Source organism: Physella acuta, unplaced genomic scaffold (genome assembly GCF_028476545.2).
Source record: "Physella acuta isolate Inbredline_101_S28 unplaced genomic scaffold, ASM2847654v3 ptg000991l, whole genome shotgun sequence".
Taxonomy (NCBI): domain Eukaryota; kingdom Metazoa; phylum Mollusca; class Gastropoda; family Physidae; genus Physella; species Physella acuta.
In genome coordinates, this window is record NW_026732508.1 from 120,085 (window position 1) to 132,153 (window position 12,069).

The 12,069-nt window shown below is 37.7% G+C and overlaps 1 protein-coding gene across 1 annotated transcript; it reads right to left on the minus strand.

Moving 5' to 3' along the window:
- Positions 1-555: 555 nt before the first annotated feature.
- Positions 556-11,808, minus strand: LOC131954356 (endoglucanase E-4-like). Its single transcript, XM_059317976.1, has 8 exons — positions 11,750-11,808; positions 11,129-11,264; positions 10,536-10,691; positions 7,686-7,893; positions 5,977-6,113; positions 4,207-4,349; positions 2,222-2,369; positions 556-1,469 (listed from the first exon to the last, which is right to left on the minus strand). The coding sequence occupies exons 2-8, from the start codon at positions 11,242-11,244 to the stop codon at positions 1,022-1,024; spliced, it is 1,356 nt and encodes a 451-aa protein (XP_059173959.1). The 5' UTR covers positions 11,245-11,264; positions 11,750-11,808; the 3' UTR covers positions 556-1,021.
- Between the last annotated feature and the right edge of the window lie 261 nt (positions 11,809-12,069).

Sequence of the window (12,069 nt, forward strand, 5' to 3'; positions counted from 1 at the left end):
CCATCACAGCTGGGTAGGTCAATAGCAGTCTACAGTCTATACACTGTGAAATTTGTATAAATCAAGATGTATACACAATGTGACATTTTATTAATTTTTTTCAGAGTTTAAATACTCAAACAATAGAAACTTTTGGATCAATTTTAATTTTCAGTGGTGTGGTGTGATCTGATAATGCAACACACCCATGCAACCATCCATGCTGCGTTACGGTCCATTTAGGACTTTGGTCTTCTATGCCATCTTGATCCACTCACACTTTATCGCTGTCTTTTTCTTCATTGTCTGGACTTTAAGCTAGTTTAGCCCTTTCTCCATATTACCATTCTTCTTATACTAGATGCACGATGATCACAATAAACCAAGTATATTATAGGTCGATTTTTTTTTCCAAATATCTTTGAGTTATTCAGCTTTAATGAATACTTGCAATAAATGTAAATGGCTTCGTATTATTCGGGACTATCTTTTTTACCAGAAATTTATTAAATCAAAACAAAAGATGATAATGTTTGTTTAAAGAAGAATTGTATTTAAAAATCATTAAAATATTAGTTTTAAACTAAACAATACCATGAATTAATTGCACTACATTAAAGAAACAATACTGAAGAAACTTTAATTAGTGAATGTGATAGAACGTTGAGTGGAGGATATGATACTTTAATTAGTAAAATAGTTTTAATTAGAATTTTGGTATGTTTGCGTTTTGTCTTTCTGAGACATTTTTTATTACTTCACAATTGTTGTGTGTGGTGGGCATGTTTTTGTGTGGAGGTTATATGTCCGTCTGTCTGTGTGTTGGTATTTGTGTGTGTCTGTTATAGTTGTTACATGAATATCTGCTGTGTGTGGTGAGCATGTGATTTATGTGTGGAGTTTGTGTGTGTGTTTTTGCATTAGTGAGCGTGTGATGTATCTGAGTGCACGGACAATATTTAACTATGTGATCTAGTCGTTACACCAACAATAGTTTTGTGGGTAGTTTAGTTTTTACAGGGACATGTGTTGTGTGTGCAGTCTAGTTGTTACAGGGACATTTGTTGTGTGTGGTGGGCATGTGGTTTGTGTTCTGTAAGTGAACAATTCCAGCCAAGGCCCCAGTGAATCCCGAATTGTAATCTATGGCAACCTCATTCAGCACGTAGTCGGTTCTGACGTCAACATAGTCATCATGCTCTGCGGGGCCACCTACTAAAGCACCCGTCAACACATGAGGATTAGGGGCTGGTGAAGTCGCCTCGGCAGACCCACAGGGCGCGGGCTTGTTTGGACAGGAGGCGGCCCGATGGTGGGGACGAAGGGGGTACTTGCTGCCGTAGCCAATCTGGTAACTATAACAACCGCCGTCATGAGGGTTGTCGCCCAGGATGTAGTTGATCTGCTCGACTGCCCAGGTGCGGTACCGGTCTGTTTGGATACCAGCCTCGGCGGCTAACAGGGCAACAAAGGCGGAGTTGGCGGCTAGTCTAGGATACAAACAAGTTGAGATGAGCTAGTTTCAATAAAAACGTTCGTCACAAGATGACTTTAGTAATAAGAAGACCTAACACACAAGGCGACTAAGGTCACAAGATGTTTAGAGTTTGGCATATTTTTTAAACATGTATTTAAAATGTGATTACGTGTTTAGAATGTGATATTTGTTTATACTTTAAGACTTTTAAAACTGGGACGAGTTTAGAATGTGAAATATTTTTAGTTTGTGGTACGTGTTTTACATTTTGAGCATTTAAATTTGTGATTAGTCTCGAATGTGAAATATGTTTAGAATTTGCAATGTGTTTAAAATTTGTTATATGTTTAGAGACTCGAGTTTTGATACTGAGTTCGAGTCTGTAGGACTCCCTGTTTCTACCGTGTTCTGATGGGTACCTGACTCACGATTAAGGCGACTGCGCAGACTGCTGGCCACACTAGCCCTTTTTTGTACCATTGACAATAAAACGTATGAACTCTACTTCATCTGCCTCTTGTATATTGTGCACGAACAGGAAACGATTATTATGAAGATGTGTTTTGAGCGTGTTGTGTGTTATGCTTTTAAGGAGGTTAATTTTTCAAGATGGCCGCCGTTGTCATTGTTACCAAGATTTTTCCACCAATTTTTAAAAGTGGAGATGCATATGCGGATGTATCTTAATAAAGCTGTAAAGGAATAACTGTCTTCTAACGAATAAAACAAAACAAAAATTATCGGAGCCTGCCCCCTTAAACCTACCTGAGAGAGCCCCACTTCATAGCCCAGGCCAGGCCACATGGTGTGTAGTGGATGCTACCCCCGGGGAACCAGGCGTTGAAGTAATCGATTACACCATTTCTCTGGACGGTATCGTGGGTCTCTTCATACAGCAGTTGGTGACACGCGACTGGTGGATAAATTGTGGTAAACATAAATTTATAGACAAATCTATTGACACTTTTTAGAGAAATGTATTGATCAAATCCGGGTTCAAGTCAGTAAACAGTCACTGAGTCCGCCCAACTCTGATGGGCACCTAACTCACGTTAGGGAAAGTAAAGGCGGCTGGGCATAGTTCTGACCACACTATCTCTTCATATGCCGAGGTCACAGAAACAAGTGAACTCTACTTCACTCGCTAGACCACTCCGTCCCCTTATTGCTAGCTTATGTTATGTTAAATGTGTCAGATATTTAGCTATTTAGTTATATCTTCGCTATTTCACTAATATCGATAAACTTGTAATAACGCACATTGCGTATTTGCCAATAACTAATTTCTAAAATATATTTCTCAAACAAGCATAACAATTTAAAAAAAATAAAGATCTATAATTTACGTGTAACGGGTACCGATGGCTAGTATATAGAAACATTGGAACACTAGCACATAGTGAAACTACAACAAACATGTATAGATGGATGAATGATGAAACATTCTTCTCCAACTCTTCTCTTTATCATCCATGTAGATATGTTGGGGTAGTTTTAACGTAAAAGTGGCGTATTGGTGGGATTACACAGCCATGGCCATGGACATGTTGTAAAATGGCAACTATGTTGCATAATCTGGTGGGTATTGTTTCTATATACGTTTTTACTTTCTCGTACATACGAAGTATAGACAAAGTATTGTAATCGTGCAAAAAAAACTAATCGAGATTTTTTACAAATCTCGACGTTTTACACCTCACTGATACGGAAAAACATAATTTTGCAATCTTGTCCGTATGTCTATGTGTCTGTGTGTGTGTGTGTGTCTGTCTGTCTGTGTAAACACGATAACTTGAGTGCCGTTAAAGCTAGGTTGATGAAATTTCATATATAAGTATTTTATCAAAATCGTAGATCCGTATCAACTTTTGAGCGATTACCGATAACCGGAAGTGGTACTTTTCCTACTTTGAATTTTTCAAAAGCCTATAACTTGAGTACTATTTCAGATAGATAAATGAAATTTCACATGTAAGTAAAAGATCTAATTCTCTACATTCTATTAAATTTTGAATAATTTCCGTTGACCGGAAGTACTAATTAACGCTATTTCCGATTTCTCAAAGAGCGCATGTAAATTTATAAAGTACTAATAATATTGCGCACTATTATGCACATTTTATTTTGGCGTTCGCTTGGTACGCAATTCTTTTTTCTACGAGATTCTATTCTATTGTCAAAAGTCTAAGTAATGAAAAATCAAGTCTATATTCCGAGTTATATAAGAATATTCGAGAAAGTTTAGGGGAGATCACTCCCGCTTTATTAGTGTAGGTAGTCGAAACGCAATGTGTGTTAGTGTCAAATACTTTGTTCTACTATACGTTTTGTCATATGTATACTTGATATCTTGGATTATTTGTCTAGTTATGTTTCAAGTATCACTGCTATAAGGAAAAACACCTCGGTCAATTATATATAATGTCACTTGGGATTGACTTAATTAAACTTGTCTCTTGTCAGAACATAATGTCTGGAGGTAGGAATTTTGTTTCTTTGTGTTTTCTACGGAAAATGGAGATTGGGCTAAGAATCCCACTTTATTCATTGTCTATAACCCTATATTGGATATTCTGCTGTTAAAACCTTTTACTAACTCCACCGGGGACACCATCGACTGACTCTACTCTGAAACTGTCTATTGACACTACTTTAAATACCAAGTCTTCTGACCCTATATTGTCGATCTACTGACTTTACTTTGGACACCGTCAAAAACGCTACTCTGGCTAATTTTGGACATTACTCACGCCTCTTATCCGCCGTCTGATAGGCCCAGATGTAACCAGATTCAGCGTTGGCCTTGGCCTCGTTAAGGTACTGGGCTCTCCCCGTGGCCCTGTAGAGCCAAACCCCAGCCTCACAGATCTCGTCCTTGTAGCTATCCGTGCTCCTGGAAATCGGTAGTGATCAAAGTCAATAGAACATGATACAATGCCCTGATTAAGAGCATTAAGAATATAGCAGTAGTAATGTGTATATCTATAATAATAAGTGTAACTGTGTGTGTAAAACTCGAGGTTTTTTAATCAATTTTTGTTTTAATAATAGAGAAATTTTCTTTTCTTTAATAATTTTAATTTCATGTAATTTAAATGTTTTAATTTATACCACACACACACACACACACCGACTATTTAGCTATCTATTTAGCTTTAAAAAGATTACTTTGTATGAAAAGGTTTTAAAAATTAAATACAATATCATTAAGAGTTTGTTTTTACAAGCTTTTATTTAACTCACTTCCTCTGTCTGTCTGTCTATCTGTCTAGATCGAAACACCCGAGCGTTTATACGGTTTATGAAAAATAAAATTAGGATGTGGTTTGACGCCCTTGATCCGAGTTCCATGAAACTTTGGAGTGTTGATGAGAATACTCCCGAGAGGGTTTCTTTGATGAAAAAAAATTCAATAACGGCATCCTGTGATTTGGCACCCCAATGCTTTCCCGTGACCGCTATGGTGACAACGTTCATCTTAATCAGTGTGATAGACTGGATAAGTTGGGGTGTTAGAGTCGTTCACTAAATTGGATCAAGGCGTCCGCCCGCGTACCGGGAGGGTGCTGTCTGGCGCACTGGGTTATCCTGTGAGCACCATGATTCTTACGTAAGTTTTAGGCGGCGCCCCTGCGGTAATGTAATCAGGGGTTCCCGAAAGAGCCATTCTATAGGATTGGTAAACTCATTGACGAAACCCTTCTTGTATATATCGTCAGACGGGCAAGCTAGTTCAATAATAGAATGCTGGTACCAGTTTGCCGTAAACGGTAAAAAAAAAATCAAGGATGAGTGACATTTTAACTCGGCGTCGACCACAGACTAAGCTACTGATCGGTTTTCAAAGCAAATAATTTTTAGTCGAGGCCTGTATTGTTGTGTTTTTAAAACTATTTACTAAAAAAATAATAAAACAAATATAAAAACATTTATAATATAAACTTTTATAAGTACTAAAGAAAGGAATATATAAAACGAGCCGACCCGCTGCGTATCATACACCGCTATTTAGTTGTTTTTTTTTCTACTTTTCAGTAATTTATAATTTGTGAATTCGACAGTATCAATGCTGCCACTGAAAATATTTGCTTAAAAACACTAACCCCCCCCCCCCCCCCCCCCCCTAACGTGAAAGCAGCCTCCTCTTAGTTACCTCCTCTAAGTTTAAAATCGTTTCAAACTAAATTATCTGCCCCTAATAGCCGTCACCAAACCCGTCTCTATGATTGTAAAATGTAAACAGCGTGAACCACAGCTCACCAGACCATGTGAGAGGGTGGAGGGTGGGGGTGGTAGCGATAGAGAAGAGGAGAGGGGACTGTAAGGCGCGCTTGCAGCTTGTTTTCTAACGGCTCCCAGAAGAGAATTATATATATAGATAAACTTATTTTCTTTTTTTTTTAAAAAGGTACTAAAGTACTAAAGAAAGGAATATATAAAATAAACTTATTTTCTTTTTTTTTTAAAAAAAGGTATTTGTTTTATTCTTTAAATACTATTAACGTGATTATTGCACTTACTTATGATCGTTAGCAAACTTGTACAAACTCTCAGCGGCTGTTAACAGCTGTGTGCTGTAGGCTGTATCTCCCTTGTCCTTGAACACCAGTGACCCAACAGCCAGAGCAGCGGCTGTCCCTCCCTCTATGTCACTTCTCTGCAGAGAAAACAAAACTTTCTCCAGTAATTGTATGAAACTTTCTTACACATGTATTTTATTTACGGCATGTTATGAAACTACGTTTAAAAATAAACCGAATGTTTTTTTTTAACTTCACGATTGCTACATGATTTGCATAAATTTTAAAGATAAACGACTAATGTTTAACAGTTAATCACATGAACTTGAACTAAATACATTTTTCTTCTACTTATTAAATTTTCCCGAACCTTTCAAATATTTATAGAATTACTTTTTTACCTAGGTTTTCAAAAAACACAAAATTGCAGATCTAATTTAACATTTGAAAGGTGCTGTGGTCAAACCCCCTATGGTCAAATTCCCTATGGTCAAACCCCCCATGATCAAAGCACCTGTGGTCAAAGCGCCTAGGACCATTTGAGACTTTTTTTCTCCAGACATTATCAAAAGTTCAAAAACGTATAGAATGTTCAAGAATTTAAAACGCATCAAATAGTTTCAGAACTTAAAGTTTCAAGAACTAATTAAAAATTCCAGAATATATCCCATGTCCCAGAACGTATTAAATTTTCAGGGACAAAAGAACAATCATCCTTACCTTTCCTAGTATTATAGAACTTTTCGAATCTTAAACACACCATACCTGTGATCTTTTATAACATACTAGCGTGCCCGTCCCCTCACGTTGACTCGGGGGTAGAAGAAATTTTGACGGAATATATAAGAAGGGTTTCGCCAATGCGTTATCAATCCTGTATTCTTAGACGTGTGACCTTGTTTTCTAAAACTGAGTTACTTAAATGTAAACAACGCCTGCGTTGGATTATATTTATCGAGGTACGTGTTTACCTACACTACCGCATGAAAGGCTTGAGTGTACGTTAAACGCTCACCGTAATAGTGAGGTAGAACACACTTCAGTGACCGCCCAGGTGTCAGGGACGTAGAGGGCGCTCTCGAGAAACCCTTATTACACTGCCGAATTCGAGAAAAATCCCACCCTCTCGGGACGCCGCCCTTGCGAAATAAAAATTAAGATTTTTTTTTGCAAAAACCTCCATTTGAGTGTTCTTACAAACTAACCACAGTTTTATGGCGATCGGATGAACGATGTCGAACTGCAATTAACGTTTAATTTTCCATACCGTTTATATAGAAGAAACAAATCGCGCTCTATCGGGGCGACAACTCTGCGAATTTAAAAAAAAAATTACTCGGAAGCCTCCCCATGTGTATTCTCGACAATTTCTCAACGTTTCACGGCGATCGGATAAAATGTGTAGAAATGCATAAAGGACAAACAAACTAACACACACACGCACACACGCACACCCATACACTTCTTTATATCAATAAAAATATATTGCTTTATATATATATATATATATATATATATATATATATATATATATATATATATATATATATATATATATATATATATATATATATATATATATATATATATATATATATAGCTTTCCAGGACAGATCAAATTTTTGCTGAAATTTTAACTTAGCAGAACAAATCAAATGTTGCAGAACAGAATTAATATTCCAGAATATATCAGATGTTGCAGTACGTACCGGATGTGCTATGTCCGCTTTCTTGCAAGGTCTCGCCATGGTCATGTCCTCTGGACGTCCCCAATAGTGGTGGTCAGCATCGCCGCCCACCTGGAAGACAAACTCATGAGCTGTTGAGTTCCAGGCCTTGAGGAAATAGTCCAGTGGCCACTTGACCATATCGTAGGCCTGGGTCAGCTGACCGGCCTTGACATAGCTGTCCTTCCATCTATATTCATCAGTGACGAAACAAACATGTTTTTAAATCACTTTTAGTGGAATATATATGGCTAATTTCGTTGCACAATAGTATTGTTTTACAAAGGCGTCGCGAGGGGGGGGGGGGGCGGGGGCGCGGACCGCACTGGATGACACCATTTTTTGGGGGGGGGGTGACCACAAGACAAAAAATAGAAAAATATATAGAGAAAAACAATTATCGTTCCAGTTAAATGAATGCTTAATTAGAGATAGTCTTCTAAGAGCCAAGTTGACAAATCACGACAATAGTTGGGGGGGGGGGGGGGTGACACCATGACCTAAACCTGCTATTGATAGAGAAAACAATGTGACATCCAGCCTTATTAATTACCTACTATAAATAAACATCGTTAGTATTATATGTGCATAGTTTAAAGCGATCACTGGGAGAGGGGTGACACATAATTTAATAATTTTCTACAAAAGCAATGATGTTTCCATTTGAATTAATAACTGTTAGAATTAGGCCCCTCAATGCTTTTTCTAGGTGGATTAATATAATTTGACGCCACTCGACAAAAAGCTAATGGGGAGAGGGACTGACATCAAAGTGGATTGGGGTGAAACCACATTTTGTATATTTTGCAATAGAAAATGTACAATTATAGTAATTTAATTACAAATTTAGTATACCCATCAGGGGCAAAGAGCTTCTAGAAAATACAAACGTTGCAAAAAAGTATTTGGTCGCAATGTTACTCATTGTCCTATACATAAACCAAAATCAGACGAAGTTCAGCACATATATATATATATATATATATATATATATATATATATATATATATATATATATATATATATATATGTATATCTATATATATATATATATATATATATATATATATATATATATATATATATATATATATATATATATTGTTACGATACCCCTTCTCCTAATCCAAGAACAAAAACTAACAATGAATAAACACCATTAACAATTATTTCAACTATTTAATGCCACATAAAGATACAACAACCAACGCTAACCGCCACCACATGGAGCACAATAAGAAAATAGAACTATATACAACCAGAATATAATAAAGTCCTCAATTCGACTACACTACTTGTCCCTAACGGTCCATTCTAATCTAAGTCTACAGACATCTCGTGGCTTGTCATCAGCTCACATGAGTCTCCTAACGCTAGCTATCCGTGTGTGTGTCTCCAGTCTCCTTCTTACCGTCTCAAACCCCTCCTTAAACAACGGTCTCCCTTCTTAGTCCTCCCCATCCAGGCTAACCTAATTTGCATGTTGCCACAGTTCTGGGGTACCTAATTAAAATCTCAGACCCTGCTAATAAACTTCGTCCAGTTATATAGTCCTTAACTGTTGCACCCCCACTACAGTCACCCAGGCCAATAAGATACGTGACTGCGACACCTACCCCATTGATGACCACGTCTGTAATTACAATATAATTATAACACGTGCTTCGTTGACTGTCTACTTCTAGACCTGTTTAGTCTGGTCACGTGTATCGTCAACCCTACACCTGCAATTTGCGCTACCGCTCCTTAGTTTATAGGCGACCGGTCTCTTCCCTTCTATAGGTCCAACTCAGGCCAAGATCTCGTGGGATCGTAACAATATATATAGGCTGTATATATATATATATATATATATATATATATATATATATATATATATATATATATATATATATATATATATATATATATAATTTTTTCGGGGGGGGGGGGGGGGGGTAGGTGATACCATAAGTTGCCACAACGGGTGACACCCGACCTAGCGACGCCACTGTTGATGTATGGTTAGCCGATAAATGTAGACCTACATGTTCAGTTGCAGTCATCTACTTTTCTTTCGTTTTCGGGGTCATCTATAAATGACGTCACACTCGAAGAGGTATGTGACGAGGTGGAGGGGGGTTCAGATGGTGTGACGTCACACTTTTGCATTATAAAAAAACAATGTTAGAAAACGTATTTTAGCCGTTATTTCGCGTTTTAGAAAACTTTTTAAAATAAATTGTAATAGAAATTGTTTAAAACACTATGTTGGTATAGTTCAGACAAAACTTTTGAAAAATATCGATGTTTTTAGAAAAATTCAACTGCAATTTTGAGGACGGGGGGTGTAGGCTGAGGTGTGACGTCTGGGGGTCTGGCCTTTTGTGCCGATGTGTGGCGGAGTGGAGGGGGAGGGGGGGGGGTAAAAATCGTCAAAAAAGCTTGACGTCATTTACGGATGACCCCTTTTTCAAAGAGTAAATTGATGGGCGTTACCTTCAACACAAATAGGTGGACATTCTACACGCTATAAGGCAAGCTGACTCCGACTTTAGAATGTTTTTCTTTCTGAGTTTGCATTCAAAGCCTTTCTCCACCTAAGAACAATCTGCAAGACAGCAGTTATTTTATCTTGGTTCCTGATCACCTAGATAGGTGGCTGTCCCCTGCTTACGAGCCTCAAATGCCGAGGTCCAAACTTTGGATTTTAAAATTATTAGTCAAGCGAACCGACCACTCTGTCCCCTACATCTACTTACTAACACCTCGCACCCGGAGAATAGCAAGGATCTACGGAAATCATTTAACTATGTTAACTGAAACTTGTTGTTAAACAGAGAGTGAACATACTTGTACATTGACCAAAGTAAAATAGTGGTCGTGTACTCCATAGTTGACCCAAACTTGAGGTGGTCCCCAGCGTCGTACCAGCCCCCCACCACACAGTCGTTGAGGGCGGAGTCTCCCCTCCACGGGATGGGGTTGTTAGCCGGGAGTTTACCTGACCTGCGGATACAAGAGAAAACACATTGGAGAAATATAAGAAACTGGTTTTCAACGTTAGTTATTATAGTTACCTCACAGTGTACGCAAAAAACGGAAATTTCGACCAAACTACTTAATTGTACACAGATTTCCATTGCGCTAATGAAAGTTTGTTTTTAGACCTGACTATGGCTATGAGAGGATACGTTCACTATACAAATCTTCAGTGTTCACCAATATAAAACTTCTGTTTAATATTTACTTGTTAGTATCGCAGTAAAGAGCATTAAGATCGGCGTTATGGTTGCCAGGCATCAAAAATGTGTCTGTCCGGCATTCGATGTTAGGTTGTTCGGCAAACATCGATATTTGTTTGTGACATCCAGCTAATAGACTACTTCGGCACTTTAAAATATTGTGATAAAAATATTTAAAATAACATTTTAATTTCAATTTACCTTTGTGCGGCGTAGAACAGAATAGATTTTCCCAAAGCTGACGCGTAGTTCTTGACTGACTCAGTCTGCGTCACAAGCATGGGCAGCACCAGGCAAAGCATGAACCATGACGCCATAGTGGAAGAACTATTTCTATCTGAAAAACAAAAACAATCAAAATAGGACTTATGAACGTTAACTGCGTAATGTTCGGTTTACAACTGTAAACCTAACCTTGACAGCACGCTTACATTTAACATGTAGATCAACATTTGGATCAACATTTGGATCAAGTTCTAGATCAACATTTGGATCAACATTTGGATCAACATCTAGATCAACATTTGAATCACCATTTGGATCAACATTTGGATCAACTTCTAGATCAACATTTGGATTAACATTTAGATCAACTTCTAGATCAACATTTGGATCAACATTTGGATCAACATCTAGATCAACATGACGTAAACTTATCCTAGGATGTAAACATTACCAGCAGACGAAATAATTCTCAGCCTTTACCTTCAAACTTTACCTACAAAATTTACCTACAAACTTTACCTACAAATTTTACCGAAACACGAAAAAACTCTCAGACTCAACCTATAAAACTTTCGTAAAGTCATCATAAAGCTGTACCTTTAAACCTGCATAAGGTACGTAAAACGAATTTTTAAAAACGTGTCTTTACTCGTTAAACTATCAAAACATAAGCACTGAGTCCTACCTTTATACCTGCCTGAGACACTTGACTTCTCCTTATCTGGCGATCTAAAACCCTAATTATAGCAACTTTCATGTCAGTCAAGTTCAAGGATGTACCATCACTTTATTTGCACGAGTTGTTTTAGTCGTGCACCATGTACTGACCCTTAGTGCAAGTCGTTGCTGGCCGCTTCAGAATAATTGTGTCGGTGATTACCTATGATGTGAGGGGATATCCTGATACAGAAATAATG

What these genes read in the sequence shown, in the direction of transcription:
- LOC131954356 (XM_059317976.1), bottom strand. Translation starts at nt 11,244, where the DNA reads ATGGCGTCATGGTTCATGCTTTGCCTGGTGCTGCCCATGCTTGTGACG. An exon ending in CTGTTCTACGCCGCACAAAG is followed by an intron (nt 10,692 to 11,128) that starts GTAAATTGAAAT and finishes TTGTATCCGCAG; the next exon opens with GTCAGGTAAACTCCCGGCTA. An exon ending in TCAGACGGCGGATAAGAGGC is followed by an intron (nt 2,370 to 4,206) that starts GTGAGTAATGTC and finishes TTTATCCACCAG; the next exon opens with TCGCGTGTCACCAACTGCTG.